At 41.5% G+C, this 20,322-nt stretch overlaps 1 protein-coding gene and 1 long non-coding RNA gene across 10 annotated transcripts in view; one reads left to right on the top strand and one right to left on the bottom strand.

The window, feature by feature from the left end:
- The window catches only part of LOC103394590 (uncharacterized), a 315,109-nt gene that overhangs the window by 278,712 nt on the left and 16,075 nt on the right, over positions 1–20,322 (bottom strand). The window lies entirely within an intron of this gene.
- Positions 56–20,322, top strand: part of chrna11 (cholinergic receptor, nicotinic, alpha 11) — a 25,288-nt gene continuing 5,021 nt past the window's right edge. The window contains exons 1-13 of one of the 7 annotated variants that reach the window (XM_025065298.1): positions 59–2,023; positions 2,663–2,746; positions 3,551–3,618; positions 5,513–5,579; positions 6,373–6,553; positions 8,248–8,387; positions 8,513–8,557; positions 9,646–9,755; positions 9,845–9,924; positions 13,513–13,680; positions 13,766–13,960; positions 16,651–16,737; positions 18,209–18,318. In XM_025065298.1, coding sequence (XP_024921066.1) covers positions 8,310–8,387; positions 8,513–8,557; positions 9,646–9,755; positions 9,845–9,924; positions 13,513–13,680; positions 13,766–13,960; positions 16,651–16,737; positions 18,209–18,318 — 873 coding nt within the window. In that variant the 5' untranslated portion in view covers positions 59–2,023; positions 2,663–2,746; positions 3,551–3,618; ... (1 more) ...; positions 6,373–6,553; positions 8,248–8,309. Of the gene's footprint in view, positions 2,024–2,662; positions 2,747–3,550; positions 3,619–5,512; positions 5,580–6,372; positions 6,554–8,247; positions 8,388–8,512; positions 8,558–9,415; positions 9,547–9,645; positions 9,756–9,844; positions 9,925–13,512; positions 13,681–13,765; positions 13,961–16,650; positions 16,738–18,208; positions 18,319–20,322 lie in introns of those variants that run through there. The other 6 variants (XM_017041005.2, XM_025065297.1, XM_017041004.2 and 3 more) reach the window with 6 other exon arrangements.

Raw genomic sequence — 20,322 nt, 5'->3', positions numbered from 1 at the left:
CACCGAAACACACGTTTCTTCTTCTTTTTTTTCAGAGCCTTTGGCGATAAAGTCAAACGCAGCAGAGCGATGTTTCAGAATCCAAACACGAGCCTGTCAGAGGACTCTGAGATCAGATCAGAATATTCCAACATCCGTCATTTGTCTCCCGTGCATGAACTTTGCAGCGATCCATTAGGACCACTAAGCCCATCCCATACATTTGTGCAGAGGTCGTGAACTTGTCCTGCGTATGACGACATGTGAGGTAAATACCCGTCTATATCCCTGACATTTTCAGGCTGTTGAGTCCCTGGTCTGGTCCTGTTCTGGTCCTGTTCCCTGCCATGGTTGTTCAACATCAGATCCTCTGTTCTCTCGGAGCTGCAGCAGTTTTGTGACAGAACTGACTCTAACTTGAGTTTTTCCAGCCTACGGATTGGCAGATTTCCTTTTACCTAACCATGTGGGTGAGTACGTACACTCGGATGCACTGAAAACTTTTCACACTCCCATAAGATTCCTATCTGTGGTTTTCCATCTGTCAGTCCATCCTCTGTCATCAGTATAATTATCAAAGCAGACTTTTAATGAAATAAATGTAATCTTGCCATGGAAGCGCCCATCATCTGTATTATTCCATCAGATTAGGATCCCGGATTAATCAAATCGTACAGTGAGCTGATGCTTATGAGCTTATAAAATATCAAATATGTCACTTCTTACACAGACAATATGCAGCCATGGCAGAGGAGTATTAAGCACTAAAGTCACAACAATGACATTCGGCATCATTCATTTTTCTAAATCCTCCTGACAGATGGGCCTGTGGACAACAGATCAGCCCCTGAATGGAAAAACCCCCAGAGGAGCGGGCAGTGGGCAGAGTCCACAGGGCACGAGCAAGACGTGATTATTTAATCTGAAAACGACATGCGTTCACAGACAAACAGAGGGAGAAGGGAGAAGAAAACACATTTATCAGGACGTCTTCAAATTTGTCCTGTTTCTTGTGTCAGAGTGGGTTGTGTGTGTTTTTATGAATTCAGAATCCTCTTCAGATGAAAGCTGATAAAATATGCTTTGCTCCACTTTGAGACTCAACCAGAAGCTGCTGTCTGGGTCTCGGTTTTGATATTCTGCTGCCAGAAAGCATACAACTGTCTGTGCCTCTGAGCGTGACTGTGCTGCTGGTAAACACAGTATCTCGTGCGTTTGCAGAGAAGATGTGAAAAAATATGAAAGTGCAGTTTGTTAAAAACAAAGAACAAAATCAGAGCAAAACAGCAGTTACTCTGACTGTCTCACTGCAAATGTTCCTAAGTAGATTTGTCCTTTTAAATAGGAGATGCTGAAAGGAGATATGGGCACATCTGCAAGACTATAAATTAATTCAAGCCTTTAGCCAAGTGCTTGTAAATCCCGACTGTTTTAGCTGGTAGATAAGTATGTCAGTTCTTCCAGCCTCGGTGGCCGCTGGCCAGTACTTCTTCAATTAGTCTCCTCTGCTGCAAATCATCCTGAGGTCCCCGAGGGAACAAGAATAAATATTTTTAGTTGACTAATTGCTGTGACAAGGAAATGGCAAAGCCGACCCTGAATCTTAAGTGAAGGTCAGTTGATCCCCTGGTCAAGAAATTAATTAACTCTGGTCTGATCCGCAGGGAACTATAGGTTAACTAAAAGATACCCCCTGTTGTGGTGCCGCCAATGCTAACAATGCCAGTGTTGTGGTTGAAATATCAGAGTTGAGAGTTTGTGGAGGTCATTTATGTATTTATGTACTGTATATATAGTTAAAGTTTCCGATTGTAACAACCGTTTTTCGAGATTGTACATTTTCTCTGTGTATGCAAAATTATATTAATTTATGCACCGAGTATGTAGACAATATGCAAATTAAACTGGGAAGGAACCGAGGTGTGATTGGTGGACAGTTCCAACATCGGCTGGCGATGCCACCTGTTTGGAAAGGATTCAAGATGGCTGCCGGCAGCAAACGTTTGTTAGATTCTGTTCTACTTTTTCCAACTTCTGGAAACAGGTATTAACAAAGATTGACGTCCCCTTTTCACTATAACCTGTTGTTATTCAGTAATTTAAGCGTCTACATGTAGTCGAAAGATTAGTAACGAGTTAAGCTGTTTTTATTTTTACATTTTATTTTCTGCAAATTATCGCCGTCTACTGCCCAAATATAGCACAACCGTTATGACAGATACAAGCGAATTTAGCTTTAGCTTTAGTTCTACGGATATCCCGGCGGTAGTTTTGTGTCGTTTGTCTTTCACTTTGTTTTGTTTTGCTAAAAAATAATTAATATCAATATACTCAATTTTTAAAAAGTATATCTAACCTACGCATTTTGAAAATAATGCTATTTTGATAACCCAATTTGATAGTACTGTTTTGTTCAGGAAGAAATGCCGTTTAAAAAGTGTGAAGCAACGACGTTCAATGTTATTTTTGTTTATTTTTATAATTTAAAAACTGTCAATAGCTCAGTAAATATCAGTAGGTACAGAAATTAGCCCAAAGAAGACTCAAAAGTTATATTAGCTTCGCTTATTTACATCAGCTCACTGTCCACCCAGAGGGAGCCAGTGCTATAGCACTGCTAATGCTTAACTGCAGTTCACTTACAACGTTTAACGTTATTTTTATGGCATTTTTTTGACCCCAGGCTGAAAGGATGAGGACAAATATGAAAAGTTCACCTCCTCCATTTGAGACAAAAAGGGCCAGTCTGACAGACCGGACGTCACGGGTGAGTGGATGTATGTGCTGCTCCTGTCAATAACAGCCTGTTAGGTGGAGGGGACCCAGTCGAATCAGCAGGGTAATTAAAAACACACAGCACAGCAGCTCTGATGGCTGCATTGTCAGGGGTGGCATTCACCGTTTAGCCCAGACAGGGATGAGTTGTGTTGGTGCCAGGATGGAGCAGTTGCTGTCTCTGCTGCTGTTGTGCTGCTGGACTCATAATCAGGACGAACACAGCTGCTTAAAAAACACATCAACATCACAGAGAGATGTGTGGCTCTATTAGCAGAACTATATTGTCTAATTACCTTCACTGATGTGGCTTTAATTCACTCCCTGCTTTATCTTTTCATCCATTGGTTTCCATTGTTGGCTAATAATTCTTGTTTAATGGCTTTGGGTCTTGTTTTTATTTTTTTGTGACCTAATTCATCACCTCATTACATTTGCGAATGAAAGAAAAACTCATCCTGGCCGTGAGGCAGAGCCTTAAAGCGTCAGCTGCAGTTGGAAAATAAAACCACCAGATGTCACCCATGCTTCAGTGCCTCTAATTTTTATGAACCTTAATGATTTTTTTGCTGGCACAGTGTCACAATGGCTGTTTGGTTCATGACAGCACAAGGTGTTTTTTATGTGCAAAGTCAATTTTTGCATATTAAAGTGATATCGCCGGCTGCAGCTGCGACAAGACGCTTCATCTCCGGTGATTTATTAACGACCCCCATATTGTGTCCTTGCTCCACGTCTGGTGCAGTTTTTTCTGCTTTATGTGACTTAGCCAATCCTTCTTTCCCCCTCTTCCAAGGGCCACTTCCCATCCTCTGTGTGCAGCTAAGCGTGAGTCGGAGGCTCCGGAGCTTCCCTGTGTGTGAGGTGAGCTGCCTCACAGAAAGAGGGGGTAATTCCGAAGGGCAGTAGAGTGGTAATAGGGTAATCTATTATACAGTCCCAACTCTTTCTTTCTCCATCCTTGCTCCCTGCCTCCTCCTCCTCCTCCTCTTCTTCTTCCTCTTTTCTTTCTCAGTGGTTTCCCTTTCCTCGCTGCCTCCGTCCTTGCATCAGCGTTTCGTGGGGACAAATGGGAGGCAGAGTTTAACGCTGCACATTCCTGTTGCCCTCCTGCAGAGTCCAGCACTTTTTCAATTAAAGCAGGGGTTCATCTGCCCTGCTGATTCAACTCCCCTCCTGCTGTGTGTGTGTGTGTAGCAGTGGGGGTGGGGGCTCACCCACTTGCAGACATGTACAGGTTCCAGTCCAGCAGCGCGTGACAACCTGCATGCTGTGTTATCGTATCTGTAGCTAGAAGCCATATATTTTTGGCCTGTGCCATGGTCAACCATCCGTAAAGCAGACGGATAGTGACAGTCACACACACTCGCAGCAGAGGAGATAAGTACAGTGGGACTTCTTCTTTGTGTGCTCATATATTTAATTGTCTTTGTCTTGTGTGAGACAAATATGTCACAAATAATCCAACTGGTTTTCAGTGTGAGGTTCACTACAGTCTGCACATTAGTAGACACCAAACCCCTGAACCAAATACACTTCAGAACATAGAACTGGATCCTCTTTAAAACCCGGCTCTCGTATAGTTTCCTTACCAGTGAAGCCTCGCGAACTCATTCAGCCCAACATTCACTACTTAAAAAAAATCCTGCATGCATCGCCATTACTTCCAATCAGAAATTGAACTTATCTTTTTTTTCCCCTGATGAAAATGTGGTTGTGCATGCTAAACAGACCAGAACTTTAGGTAAGAAAAAAAAACAAACCGTGCTTTTTTTTCCCTCTGGTTTCTTTTCAACTGAACATACACAGAGCCATTAAGAATCAGGGGACGGTTGTTGACATTTACACAGCTGACCGTCTCCTAGTGATCAGGTGCTGACATTTTGACTAGACCAAATGAAGACGCGTGCCTTGACTTTCCTGACGTCTGCCTAAGTCACATCCAGCTTCAAACCTTTAAACCTCACCCACCATTTTCTTCATACCCTGCTAATAAAAAATAATACCAACAGTAGCTGGATTTTGAAGACATTAAAAGAATTATAGAGCCTGGTATGAAGTTGAGCTCTCCCAATTTTCTTTGGAGGAGGAGGAAGGAGCAGAAACTCGAAGCGCAGCAGGAAACAGAATTGAATTCATTTACTTTTCATGGCAATTTTTAGGAGCTATTTCTGTTCACAACTCAATGAGTCAAACCGGCAAAAATGCTTTCTCTTCTCACTGCTTTAATACTGGCTGTTTCTGCACCTCCTCCTCTTCTTCAGCCTGCTCTCCTCTATAAACATGAAGATCATTTGACTCATAGGCATCAGCTCTTCTGTTGTCTCTAATCAGGTCAACCTTTGCCAAAAGACTAATTCAGATTCACAAATCCCTGCAGTTGTTTCACCTCCTGCTCTACCATCAACCCTTTCAACCCCATCACTGACATCTGTCTCTTATGTGAGCTCCATTTTAGTCACACCTTCACACAGATTGGAAGACAGAGAGAGAGAGAGAGGGAGAGCGAGAGGGAGAGCATCTCTCTCTCTGCTCCTTCTCCTCCTCCTCTTGTGCTGCCGCTCCTCCAGCTCTCGCTCACACTCCTCTTCGATGCCAACTGGATGCAGACGGAGGGCTTTCCAGCAGCGTGCTGAGCGTGTGCTCCCTCTCCTTCTCTCTCCTCGCCTCTCCTCTCCTCCCCACCCTCCTCCTCCTCTTCCTATCTTCTCCCATCTATCATCCTGAATTTTCTCCTCCTCTTTTTCTTTCCATCCAGCACCTCAGCTCCAGGATGTGGCTCTCGGTGGCTCTGCTCCTCTCTGGATTCTCTGCTCTGATCCACGGTGAGTCTGCCTGCATCTTCTTTCAATCTGTTCTGAGAAATAAGATTTCACAGCCACAGCAACGGCAGCAGCAGCAGCAACGGCAGCCACGGTGGCGGTACTTTATTCTAATGTTGTAGGAAACCAGGAATGTTGAGTCTGTACCCCTGGTGTTTGATCTTGGGAATGGTTCAGTGAAATAAGATTGGAAAGTAAGAAACAAAGTCATCAGCATGTGACTCACCTGTTTGCTTACTTGTTTACAGCTTTGAGATTTGCTCCACATTAATTTTTGGGGCGGTGAGTGGGGGTGGTACACGTGGTTTTCTAACCTGGGGGCTGGATTCATCTGCATGACATTCTTTTATAGCAGGCAGACTGACTGACATCTTGTTTATGCAGTGAGGCAGAATGAGAGGAAACTGCTTTAAAAAGAAAATAATCTGAACCATCATTTCAGCTGCAACATTTCTCTCTTTATCTTTTTTTTCCCCCTCACATCTCATTCAAAGACTTTCCCTCGTCCACGTCAGGAGACGATGTCCTGCAGGAAACAGGTCACAGATCAGTTGAGTTTAACATCTAAACCACTCTCCTGATCACCGTCACGTCACCGTTGTTCTGTGGACGTGTTGCTGTGTTCTGTCTTCTGCAGCTCCAGGGCCGACGGTGCCCCGGAGCTGCAGAAGTCACTGCTGAATGTAAAAACTGACAGTAGTTGAAAGAGAGGAGCAGAAGAGCTGCTGAACTCCCCCCACCCACAGGCAGATGTAGCAGAACTGATTTCCTTTAGACTTTGTTTGCTTGCTTTCAGAAACAAGCCTTCGGGCCAGGAAGTGCACTGGATGAAAAAGAGGACACGGAGAGGGAGCAACATTTAAGATCACATTTCTCCTCAGTGACTTTTGAAGAACAGCAGGAGAAACCTGAGGCATTTTATCATCACTTTAACATCAAACACTGGCTGCTGGCTAGAAAAAAACACCTTTCATTTGGTGAGAACTGCAGTGGGACTCAGATCTCAGTCATTTTTCCACAGTGCTGCTAAAACATGTTTATCTAATCGGCATCAAAATCTAAATAAAAAAAGAGTTTTTTTTTTAAAGTAGTACAGCTTCTATTATATAACACCAGAAACCCAGACATGAATTAATGAATGTTTCCCAGCGACAGGAGAAATTACTTCACGACAATTCTCCCCCGGATATAAATAGAAAACAAAAACTGAGGAGAACATAAACTGACAGAGGTGTTTGAGTCTTTAGCAAACACTGTTGTTTTTTATGTTTTACACAGACAAATTGTGAATTGTTGTCATAAAACAATTACTGATATTTTTTTATTATTAGCAGCAACAGAAATTAATTAAAAGACAAGAAAGTAGCTTTGTTTAGGAAGGAGAATTTTCTGTTTTATTATTACAGTTAATCTTCAAGTTAAGGTTACATCTCATAAAATGGCATGACAAATTTGATCTCTTAAGTAGATCAGAACATTTTATTTTAGACTTTTTGTCTCGAGGTCTTTGGGCACATAGCCCCTCCCAAAAAATACAACCTAATGTATGTCTCCAGCCCTGTCACTGTCTTTGTCCAACTTTAGTTTTATTCTGTTGTACACCACCCTGAGATATTACACGTTCTTGACTAATTGTTGGTTTGACACAGTCATTTTTAAGGAGGAACAGAAGCAGATTAAATAATAATTCTAAACGATGGACAGAAATAATACAAACCTATCGTTTAGGCATGTTTTTGCAAAGTAATTTTGTAATATATATTTATGTCATTCTGTATTTTCCACAACAATAATCTTGAACAGAGAAGAAAGTCTGGGAGAAGGTGTGTGACGGCTGGTCAGGAAATGACTGACTCAACAGATAAAGATCAAAAATCAGCTTTGTAATTTTGTCTGAGCGGCCGATGATCTGCTCCTAGATTTGTAATAACAGAGAGAGAGACTGGATTTGTCACACTGCTGTGTATTTATCTCACACAGTACAGTCTAATATGGGCTGTGAAGACCCAGCCCAGTGTTTTGGTGACTGTGGCGACCCTTTGGTCCAGTGTTTGTTGGGAGACTTTGTCAACATCTTTATTTAACATTTCCTGCAGCGTCTCAGTGCATGTTTAATTATACATTAGGCTGTGATAAAACTGGTGCGTTTTGATCCTGGCTCCTGATTAATGTGTCACCGGTTGAGGGTTTGATTCCAGGATCTTGGTCTAAGTGCTGATGTCACAGTTCATCAGGACGTCTATGTGTGTGTTATTTTCATTTAATGTAGCGTTTCTCTGAATGTCTAAACTAAACTCTTTCCTCAGATGGAACACTGCAGTCTCAGGGATTATTTTTCTCTCTCATTTCATCCACATCACTTCTATATAAATGTGTGTCCTCTATCCTTGCTGCCTGGCGGTTCTCCTTTTATCAAGCCTTAATTGGTTCTGCATTAGAATCCCTCTCTCCTTCAGGGGTCGCTACAACGAATAATCCACACGTCGGGGGTTCGGCACAGAGGTGGCGCTCTGTTAATGTCTCAACTTTCCACATTTATCTGCCAGCATTCGGACGACGCTGAGGCTGGTTTTCAGTTTTCAGACAAATGATGTTTCCTTAAACATTTTTAATTTTCTTTTCAACTACGAGCCTATTTTTTCCTGACAGATTATTATGTCCATCCTTTCAGTGTCACTGCAGGGTCCGCACCAGAGGAACCTGCTGAAGAATCTCCTGAAAGACTACAACCGTATGGAGCGACCCGTGGGGAACGACTCCCACACCCTCACCGTTCACTTCTCCCTCAGTTTGATACAGATCATGGACGTGGTAGGACTCAGAAAGCCGCTCTTTATTTTCTCTGTCATGAATTATCCATGTGGTGATTATAATGAGGAACACACAGAAGGAAGTTCTGCAGAAACTAATGTGCTGAATGTTTTGATGTCTTGAAGGATGAGAAGAACCAGGTGTTAACCACTAATATATGGCTGCAGATGGTAAGGAACCCCAGAGAGACTCTGACTGTCTGAGGTGATAATGACTCTGTTCTGCCTTTATGCATGATAATGTCCTGAATGTGTGAATAGATTATATAATGCTGCTGTTTTAAGAAGATAGTCGAGCTTTAAATTTGCTAAAGTGCCTCTTCATTAGGAACACCCTGCTGGTATTGTCCTAGTTTTCAGTGTCAGTGACTGTTGGGCCATTCAAATATTTATCATCGTGTTTAGTGATCCAGTTTGTACACGGGTGGTTTGTGCAAAACACGATTTTAAGTTAGGAAACATTCTATGAATCTGGAGACAAGTTTAATGTTAACATAAAAAAGAATTATGTCATGCGGTTGAAAGTGGTTAGTGCTTCTGCCTTACAACTTGGAGGTCACTAGTTTGAATCCCGTGGTGGCTGATGGTCTCCATCAGGTAGAAGTGTTAGTGTTTGTCTGGTTGTTTGTCTTTATATGTGGCTCAGTGAAGCATTAGAAGATGAATGTTTGAATGAGAACATTTGATAGTTTCACATTTCCTTTGTTGCCGAAGCCTCATTGATTCACAGTGTTGCTACAGAAATCCAGGTTCATCAGACTTGAACACGTCCATTATTTTTGCCTGTGCAAATCTCAGCCTGAGGTTCCTGTCTCTCACTGACAGGAGTAGCATCAGTGTCGTCCTCTCCGTCTTTCACTGCTCTTCTTTTTTCTGGACCTTCTCTCCTCTGACTCCAGGCATCAGCACGGTGTATTTGAACTGTCGCTCACAGGCTGTTTTCTTTTTCTCGCACTATCCTGTGTAAACCCCTGAGATTGTAACTGCCTCTCTAACTGCATACATCTTCATGGCTGTCTTCCACCGAAGGAAAGATTTAGTCTGCCAGGTGCAGGAGGTGTGAAGTAGGAGGAAGGAGACACGGAGACAGGAGTTAGCTGTATGGAAAACAGGAGCTACAGATGACAGCCATAGATAAAAGACTGATCCCAATAACAACAGTACGACACGTTGACCTGACGAAGTGGCCTTTTCACAGTGACACAGTAGAGGATCTCCTCTTCTACAGCCTTTGAGACAAATTTCATCCTTTGCTTCAGAACTGGTACGACCATTACCTGCAGTGGAACGAGAGCGAACATCCTGGGGTGAAGAACCTGCGCTTCACCACAGACCAGGTGTGGACGCCCGACATCCTGCTGTACAACAGGTAAAACACGAATCTGAGAGGACACAACAGTGACACCTACAGGCCATTATTCAACAAACAGTGTCACTCCCTCTCCTGTCCTTCCGCAGCGCAGATGACGACTTTGACTCCACCTTCAAGACCAACGTTCTTGTAAATTCCAGCGGTTATGCCAAATACCTACCACCAGGTGAGTCTCGCTGTGATTTGTTCCCCTGACCCATTATTTCATTTATCCTCCTCCCTGCAGTGGGAGTTGGTCTGCAGTCTCTGTCTCATTTGGTATTAATATTTCATTGTTTAAAACAGTTAGCCAGTTACAGATCCTAATGTTATGGGCATCACCTTTAAGAAACATCCACCTCCTCCACCTCCTGCACCTCCTTTTAAAACAAAAGACCTGAAATACTACTTGTAAAACGAACTGCTCCCCTGGGTTTCCTTCAGTCTGTACTTCATATTTCCTCAGCAGTCGGTGTCTGCAGCAGCCTGACACTGAATCTGGTTACAGCTGAGAAATACTCCCTATCAATCCCATTCACTCATCCATGTTTATTAATAGGCTGCTGCTGAATGTAAATACAGCTCCCCGGAGCTGTGGTCGAGGATAAAGGCCAATTAGCAGAAAAATGGAGAGGGGAGCTCTGCGGTTTGTCACAATAAGAGGAGTTTTGCCCCAGCATATTGTGTTAGCGACAGCAGGGGAGATGGAGTAAATGGGAAAGGCATAAAAAGAGCACAAAGATGACAAAAACAGGCGGCAGAAAACCAGCCTGGTGATGCGTGGGGTGGTTTTTTTTTGGCTCATTATTGTCAGGATTAAAAGGTGGCACATGTGTGGGTGGCCGCCACAGAGTGTGATGCACATTAAATAATTTACAGGTACGGTCTCCCAGGTGTCAGCTGCAGATCATCACATCAAATTTTTCTCCCCGCTGCTGCAGAGCTATTGTGAGAAGGTGTTTCTTTGGCTTCAGTGACATATTTTCACTCCTGTTCGCACCTGTGTTATAACTGGGCACACCTGTTGTGTTGGTTTGTTTTGAGATTTCAGAATTTTATTTTCTACGTGTGCTGGGAGAATGAGATAGTTCCAGGTTTTAAAAAGGAGAAGAAAAAAAATGGCGGTTGTTTCATTTGACAGTGCTGCTTCAAGGTTACTGGATATCTGTGAGGACCAGGCTTTAAGAAATATACGGCACACTTCCTGAGCTCAGAGCTGTGGACTGTTGAAGCAGAAAATACTACTTCTACATGCTCACGCTCAGTACTGCGTCCTCCCTGGACCGCCGCCTTTTAGAGAATTTGTCATGATATGAATACTTAGAAATATATGGTGTTGAAAATGAATTGGCCCTTGAAAAAACACGTACAATTCAGTGTCTTTGTTCCAGTCTTTTAATGTCTTTGTTAAATAGATGGTTAAAGGAATAAGTCAAGTTTTAAGTACAAATTAACACTGTAATTTGGTCGAGAGATTTTCCTCATTGTTAACCACAGAGCTGTGGTGTCCTGTTCACCAATGCACTAACCATTAAATGTGGTTTAATTATAAAATATCCTGACTTTCCTGGAATGTGGGAGAAAGAAAAAAAAGAACAAACGGTTGGTGAAACAGTTAAAGCTCTGACCTCGCTGCTGCAGCTTTAAAAATAAAAGGACAATATGATAAAAACATCTTCATTTTTAACCACCCTTTTTCTGTTCACGGCCACTTTGTCTTCAGGCAGGTACAAAATATGATGATTTTTAAAATGTAGCTTAGCTTCCAGCAATAAAATCAGCAATAAATTCTAAAATGGAACTGAGACAAGGCAACACATTTACTCTGACTGGCAAAATCCCTAATGTTACTGAACACATTTTCTCCTAATACACAGATATTTGTAAAAGCCAAACAGAATAATCACACCTACAACACACTGAGTATGTATGTAAATATGTACTTTTATTAACCTGTTTATAATAAATAAACATTAATTACACTTTTTTAGGTCAAAAAAAATGTAACAATGTAGTCTTAAACAATGTGGTGAGAGATTCAACCACATTACTTATCCTCACCTCTGGAGCTTGATAAATCCTAGAACCTTGTACCATAAAGAGCAGCCCATGGTATAGAATAAGGTTTAATAAAATCTTTTATATTTAATAAGACTGCATTTCAAATTCATTTATATTCGTTCATTCGGTTCAGACGTGGGAACAATCAGTCATTTGAAATAAAAAAAAAAAAAGTTAATTTTTCTTGCCCAGACACAATAACGATGTTGAAAAGTGATGAATGTGAACTTCTGAAGCGGCGGGTGATTTCAACAGTTACCGATGTTGTTATTCTGCCTCTGTCTGTTCGCTGTGAACAGAGATGAAGTGACGGCGTTTGCGTGCCGCATCCTTCATCTGGAAACAGACTGTGTCAAACAGGACAAACTATCAGACGTTGCCTGGGGAGAATCTGAGTGTGTGCAAATAGCATTCATTTAACAAGCTGCTGAATACACTTATCAACATGAAATAACAACTCCGTCTGAAAATTTGACAGATTTCAACTTATACATTTGTATATTCTTGATGACACTTTTCAATATTAATTTTCTATTTTCTATTGTTTTGTTGTAATTCTTGGGTATGTTCATTTATCTCAGTTACTCATGATTGTATACATTGTGTTGCTGTTGTGCTAAAACCACAGCTTTAAACAGAGAATTACATTTGTGTTGCGGTGTTATGACTTCAGACAAATAAATCTGTCTGAAGTCATAAGACAACAGTTTTTAATAAAACACATTTATTTATAAATAATAGGGTTTTAATATCTGGTCATTAAATTTAGATTTGGACTCATTAACCTTCTTATTCTTCACTGTAGTTCTACTATGGAGACTGATTTGTACACTGTGGTTTCTTAATGGATGAGCCTGAGAGAGACTTTTTTGCTTTGGTGGTTACTTATGTGTGTGTGCATGTGTGAGGGAGAGAGAGAGAGAGCGAGCGAGAGTGAGAGAGAATCTAAAGAAGCCTGATTCATCCACTTCAGTAATTACTTGAAGGGACAGGGTTTTCCATGATGAAAGGGTTAATCTGATTATGACTCTGTGCAGAATCTAATTTTTTGGTGTCACTGCTAATGTTTCTACACAGAGGCTCAGCTAACGTCACTGAGTGCAGGCAGAGACTGGAGGAGTGTGTTCAGCAGCAGATCTGCAGCCTGGGAACGACGAGGAAGTTGGCGTTGTTTTAGTGGAGTTCTCTCTAATGGAAGGAGTTTCTAATAGAATTGTTATCTCCAGTTTGGCCAGACACCTGGTCACATCTACTGCCCCCTCATTTTGGGGCTTATAATGAAACCAGGAAACCTCTGAAGCTGATGGAGCGTCTCCAGTCTGAGCACTTCCTGTCTTCAGCCTTGAAGACAGGAATTGTTTAAAAATGTCATGTTGATCCCTATTGGATCATCCACCTGTCAATCATATATCCAATTATATTAGTGATTGTCATTATGTTTAAGGTCTTAATATTAACATTTAATATACTCATAATATACAAAAAAAATGTATTTGACATGAATCTACAACAAGTGATTTATACTCGACGTTCCCAACCACTGGGTCCTGCACCAGTTCTGGGAAGTGAGGTGTTCAGTGCTGGGCTGCAAAGAAACAAAATAATGATATTCTTTCAATTTTAAGTGGGAAAGTAGTTTAATATTAAATTCAGTACTATTATCAGCTTTTACTCCAATCTCTGTTCCCCCCCCCCCCCCCCATCTTTTTCCCAGGAATCTTTATGAGCACTTGCAGTGTGGACGTCCGCTGGTTTCCCTTTGACATCCAAAAATGTGAGATGAAGTTCGGCTCTTGGACGTACGATGGTTGGCTCCTTAACCTTCAAATGGTGGACGCTGACATTTCCAGCTACATGCCCAACGGCGAGTGGGACCTAATCGGTGAGAACAGTGAGGATTCTGGGTAATTGGACAGGACAGGTCAGTGAGCTAAGCGCCTGTTCTGTCTTTGTCCCTGTGCGTCCAGGTGTCCCTGGCACCAGAAACGAGGCCTTCTACGACTGCTGTAAGGAGCCCTACCCTGACGTGACATTTGTTGTGACGATTCGGCGCCGAACGCTCTACTACGCTCTGAACCTGCTCATCCCCTGTGTGCTGCTTTCATCTATGACTCTGCTCATCTTTGTGCTGCCTGCAGACTCCGGGGAGAAGATCTCGCTGGGTGAGTGGCTTCAAAACAGCTACCCATGAGACGAAAGTGTAGGTGCCCAAAGGGGGGGGATCAGGATTTTTTACTCATTTCTACTCCTCTGACACAGACTGATGTGTCGCCTCCTGTCTAAAGGTCAGGGGTCATGAAGCAGAAGTTGTATTTTCTCCAAAAAATCAAATGCTTCAGATTTACTTGGACATATTTTAATCATTTTCAACCAGTTGTAAAACAGAAAAATTCAGCAGCTCTTTTTTTTGTTGATGCGATTGTTTGTTTCTCTAATATTGCATTACATTTTTATCTTGTCCTTTAGCTTTTACTTCCACCCATTTTTTTTTTCAGTTTTGTAATTTGCGATCTTTTTCCACTTTCCACTTGTTCTCTGCCGCTGCATTTTTGTAAGAAATTAGTTTTCTAGTAGTAACTTTTTTTTTGCCTTACTTTCATTTAATTCTCTGATAAACATTTGGCCTTAAGTTTGTTTAGTCACTGCTACTCGTTCAGGTTCAATGCACACCAATGAAACTGTTGGGACTGTATTTTACTATATCACAAATTAGTTAGTTACCACACACTGTGTCCTGTTTGATTCTAATTTATTAAAGTACAGCAATATTTTAACAAGCATAACAGCCCTACTCCGAAGCCCCTCCCCCTAACCCCACCCCAGAGGAGCAGGCTGATAACTGAACTGTGCTAGTTTGGATTTCAAATATGTCAGAAATTATAAATTAAAGAAAAGTCTGTTATTCAATGAACATAGGAAAAACAGAGGTTACATTTTTTGAAAAATGTATTTTTTACAATGGAATTGAAAACCTAAAGAAAAGCCAGTGAGATGAAGATGTTGTGGAGGCGTGACACAGGCAGGGTGTGAAGGAGAGAAGGATTAAAAGTTAAAAACAAGGGATGAAAAATGTGAGGAGTAAGAGGAGCAGAAATAGATGGATGTGACAGGGTAACGAGGAAGAGAAAACAGACGAGAGCAACATTGGAGAAAGGATTAGAGGAGACGGCACAAAGGGGAGAGGCAGGGGGGAGGATGATGAGAAGGGAGGGATAGAAATAATCACACGCAGGTAGACTGAAGGAACGGGTCAAACAAACGCAGACTAAATCTGTCACCAGTGGAAAAAGGAGATAAAAGTCGCTGCTGGTTTTCTGAGGTGAAAGAGTTGATTAAATAAAAATAATTCAGTTCATCCTGATACTTATTTTTAAACAAAGTGAAGAAGCTGTCAAAGACGGACGACATGAAACGTTTTGGCATTTTTTGCTAACACTGTATAGACAAATAAATCATCTGCTCTAGTGGGAGAAATGCTGTCAGTTAAACAATAATGAGGTTGTCTCTTTCTGGAATGGAAAAGGAACTGGTTTCTGTCTGCTCTCTCACCAAACACACACACACACACACACACACACACACAGCCCCTGCCATTCAGAAAAAGCTCTTCACTTAATATGATGTGACTGAAGAGACGAGCAGCGACAGTCAAATCATCCTTGACGTCACTTCAACTGCATTATGTGGCATTTTCTGCCCCCCCTCACCTCCACGAAAAAAAAAATGCAAACTCTCTCGCACAGCCAGTTAACCTATTGATGTAATTAAGGCTAGTGAATTGATTAAAGCAGAGAGCTTACACACCGCCTTCCAGGAAAATACTCTGTCACTCAGCTTGATGGAGGAGACACAGGGGTCAGGTGACTGTCGGGTCAGTGGACCGGGCTTTTAGACAGAACACATGCTGTTGGTGGCAACAGAAAGGTGCATGACTACGGTGTTTTTTAATTTGTCTAAACCCCCCCTGGAGGTCATCGTATTTATCATGAGGACGAAGAGTTTTGGCGGAAGTCAATACTTTGTGTTTGGGAGAGTTATGCCAACAAGGCAATGCTTAATTTTTATCTGCTGGAGAAGCTGCACTGAAGTGGACCAATAAAACTGGAGACAGGTTCACAGCTCTGTGTGTTTGTGTGTATGTTTATGTACATGCAGAGCAGAGTTCAGACTAAAATAAATGTCCCTCTGCTGCTGCTGAAGTGCCTTTTGCTTCAGAGGTAGAGAACATCAAACAGAACAAATTCACTGTACGAGCGTCAGCTGCTTATGGACATAAATCAAACCTGAACTCATCCTGTGTGCGATCGTTTATCACAATAAATACACTAATGCAGTTTCTCTAGGGAGAATGCACTACCACAGTATTGATTAGCTATCTCGCTAGCTCATCTGGAAATCATCCAACATGTTCCTGAACACCGCCCCACCTCACACATTTAAATAAAAGTAAAACCCTACGGGCTCTGGTACTCATCATTAGTGACTTTTTTTGGCTACTCTTACATCAGTTCCACTGGGTGTTCTAGACAGGGTGGAATTATCCTGTCCTGTGTCCCTGAAGTAGTGGCTAAAACTTGGTTTTTGTCATTTTGTTGAAGTACTAATGTGATTAAATACAAAAATACCCACTTTGAACAAAAGTTTGCAGAGGTTGGAGCCTTTTTTACATGCTTTCTAAGTCAGACAGTGTAGGAAATGTCTAAGAAACTAAAGGTTAGCCTGTGGATCGGGAGCTTTTTGACCAAAACATTTCCAGCTATTGCTCTGCTTTTGGTGTTTTTGTTCCATTTGCCTTTTCATTCAGCCCTGTTCTGTCCACCTCATCCCAACTGATGTGTATGTATCTCCACAGGTATCACTGTGTTGCTGTCCCTGACTGTTTTCATGCTGCTGGTGGCAGAGATCATGCCAGCAACGTCAGACTCCGTCCCTCTTATAGGTAACGAACATGCAATTTATTTTTCTTTTTTTCTGTTTTTATACCTCAGACATCAGATCGATTGTTCTGCTGAGGACATGACACCCAATTAAACCTACTGATATGAACAACATTTAATGATTGACTGTATGAAGTAATGATGTTTCACTCGTTACCACAGAGCACAGTCAATAGTCAATAGTCAATAGTCTCCAGCACTGGTTTCTGTAGCAGTGATTTCTGTTGGTGTGTACGAAGAACAAACATGAGACCGAAGTTTGGATGAAAAGAAAAATCAGCTCTGTCTCTAAATGGTTGCTTTTTAGAGAACTGGTGTTTTCAGCTGGATCATTTTTGAAGCACATTAACGAGGCTGCAGTCACAGAAAAGCAGTTGGTAGTTACCTTCACCAGCTTTGCCTTCTCTGTGTTAGCATGGCAACACCGTGTAATAGGCTGCTGAAGCCAATAACACCAACGTGTTGTTGTTGCCGTCACTTTGTTAAATATAACTCCAGCCTTTGCTGAACCCATGGACTGTCTTTAAAAAAATGAAAGTTCTCCTCTGGATGCAGTACAAAGCTAAGATGAACCTTATGTCTGGAAATTTTGAGTTCAGTCGCGGATGACGGCTAATTATAAATTGTCATCTCCCACTGCTGATTTTTTTCTCTTCTCTAGATTCCAGCAACATAAATGAAAAATACATTGTATTTTAGGAGGGTGTACTTTTGCATATAATCCATACAGTACATCTAGTATTTGTTTTACTGTTGCAGCAATATACAAAAGAAATGTTTTCAGTTTACCTTGATTTATTATGATTAATCCACAGATACTCTGTGATTAATATGTTAAGAAAATATAATACATTGATATCCCTGATATCTATATTTATGCGTGTAAAGCTTTTTGTGTTTTTCTTTTACAGTTAGCCGTGATTATCATGTCTATTTTGTCAGAACAGCAATTCATAATAATAAACTACAAATCACGCGTTCACAATAATCTAATTAGAAAACTACAAAGTGCTGCAGATTATGAAAAGAAACGCTCCCTCCATCCAAGAGACAACAAGAGGTTTTATTAATGCAATCTGCTTCCCTTCAGATTTAATTGGCTAAAGTGATTGTTGGAACATCAGCAGGGAATCATGTTAAGTGGGCTCAGATTACAGCCACATCTGCCCAAACAAAAAAGTATTTCTGTATGTTTTTTTTTCTTGTTGAAAGCAATTACACTGCAGTTATTGGTCCAGGAATCAGGTTCACAAAAACACCAACACAAAAGCTGACAAAAGAGGGAGCCGATGAGTCTTTTACATCTCTGCCTGTACTAACAGAATGAGCCACTCTCTCTGACCTTGACGTTTTACGCTGCAGTAATGTAGAACATTTAATTTCACTACCGTCTTCGGCCACAATGGCTGTCACTTCATCACAGTGTGAGTAAAATGGCAATAAACTCTAACACAGCTCTCTGCTTTCCACCAGGTCAGTACTTTGCCAGTATAATGGTCATCGTCGGCTTGTCAGTTATCGCCACCGTGGTGGTTCTGCAGTATCATCACCACGACCCAAATGGGGGGAACATGCCAAAATGGGTGAGCTCACGCTCCTTTATGACCTGAAATGAAGGATGGGAGGTGGACTATGTAAATCTTGTAAACGGCTCCTCTCTGCATTTGGCGTCTGATGAATTTCTGCTGTAAATCTCCTGGATTTACAGTAGATATCGTTCCTCAGCTATTTAAATGCCATCTCTGCCGTGTCCCGCTGCCGTCGTGCATCTCCACTAGTTTCTATTCTCTGACTTTCTGGGCTGTGACTCATCTGGCAGCATCAGTCTGCCTGAGGAGTGAGTTCTTCAGCAGCACAGAGTCTGTTTCAAAGCACTCAAGATACGAGGGAGGGATCAGTTTAACTCGCACTCTTTTTTTTATTCTTTGCCTTGTGTTTGATGTTAGAGCTCCATTAATGCTATTTTTAGCTGCAAAGAAATGTAAAAATGGAGACATTTTACTGTGGTTCTCCAAAAAATATTAAAGGTAGTGGAGACATAAACTATACGGTAATTAAGGAGTATGTTGCCCTCTGCCTCTGTTTTCTCTTTTTGCTTTTTATTCAATGCAAATATTTAAAGTTTAAGGTGGAATTTAGCTCGCTGTCCTTAAATATTTAGTTTGTACTTAAGGTTTTGTTAAAGGTGTACAGCTATGCACATTTTAAGGCAGGTAATAATATTAGTAACCAGTCTGAGGTCACATGACTTTGGCTTTGATTCAACAATGGTTCACATGTTTTAATCATAATATTTGTTTTGGTGGTGATGTTTAGATTGAGATGCAGAATTAGATTTTAAAAAAATCAGTAGTGTTGTGCAAAGGCATTGATGTCATTGTGCAGACAAACTGAGTTTGTAGCACCCCCTGTAGGTTGAGAAGCAGGAGCTGTTAATCAACACCAACTAAAAAGCGACCGTGTTTTTTGCTTTTTAGCGGAGACAGAGACCAAGTCCTTGATTGATGAGATTCATTTTTGGACTGCAAATGAAACATATTCATCAATACATTAGCCTGATTGTGAGATACTGTGTATTGACAGGTCGCAAGGACGTTCTGTTGATGAATGCCCCGTTCAGACAGGCCAAGGGCCAATTAACAGGCTAATTGATGCAGCTGAGATGAGGCATCGAACCGGCTCTGCATCCGGGATAAAAAAAAACACAGCATCAGCTGCGATCAAATACAGGGACCTTTCCCCAATCTGGGGACACGCTCACTGGAGACTAATGCAACAGTCATCTGGACATTAGCTTCTGATTGGATTCATCTGGAGGCTGATGGGACAATATGTTTATACAGGACTGTGGGAGGAATGAGGAAACAGAGATGGAACTAGAAAGGAGACATCATGAGGGTGAAGGTACAGTAGGCAAGAAAGGATAATAGTAGATGTGAGAAAATGAATGAGGGGAAATGGAAAGAAATCAAAGAGAGGAGAAACCAGCTCAGTGAATGGACTGTCGGGAAGAGAAGTCAAACTGGCAGCTGAGGTGGGAGAGAAAAGTGGAGCAGTGACGACATTAGAGTGAAATGGAATCAAGGTTTAAATTTGTACCAACTTGAAAGCGGCCCGTTTTCTTCTTATCCTAATGCTGCAGTTTACAGAAACATTATTGCTTAGCTTAATGCAGTCATGAAGCTGTAATCTGACTGTCAGCCTAAATCATTCCATGGTTGGAATTTAATGCTGCCTTTGTAAGTATTATGTGTGTTTGGGGAATCCAGTTAAAGCAAAAAATATCTCCTCTGCCTCAGGCGCTTTAATGTGGGCGTCCCTGTTTAAGATGTGAGCTGCTTAGAGAAGAGCACATACATAATGAAACAAAACAAAATGCTGAGAAAAAGAAACAGCCTGCAATGAATGAAGTCCATTCACCAAGATCCAATACAGATTTTGAATGGTTTTGGCCCTGGCCGCACAGAACTGCCAAGAGAGGACACGAGGAAAAGATTAAGGAAATCTGGGGGGGAAAAAAAACGATCCTTTAAGTTAACCAAAGAGATTGACTGGAATCGACCTGTTTCAAGTTACATTTGCTTCAC

This window comes from Cynoglossus semilaevis, chromosome 18, assembly GCF_000523025.1.
Source record: "Cynoglossus semilaevis isolate Cse_v1.0 chromosome 18, Cse_v1.0, whole genome shotgun sequence".
Classification (NCBI taxonomy): domain Eukaryota; kingdom Metazoa; phylum Chordata; class Actinopteri; order Pleuronectiformes; family Cynoglossidae; genus Cynoglossus; species Cynoglossus semilaevis.
Note: the sequence above shows the minus strand (reverse complement) of the source record. Positions and strands in the feature narration are given on the sequence as shown.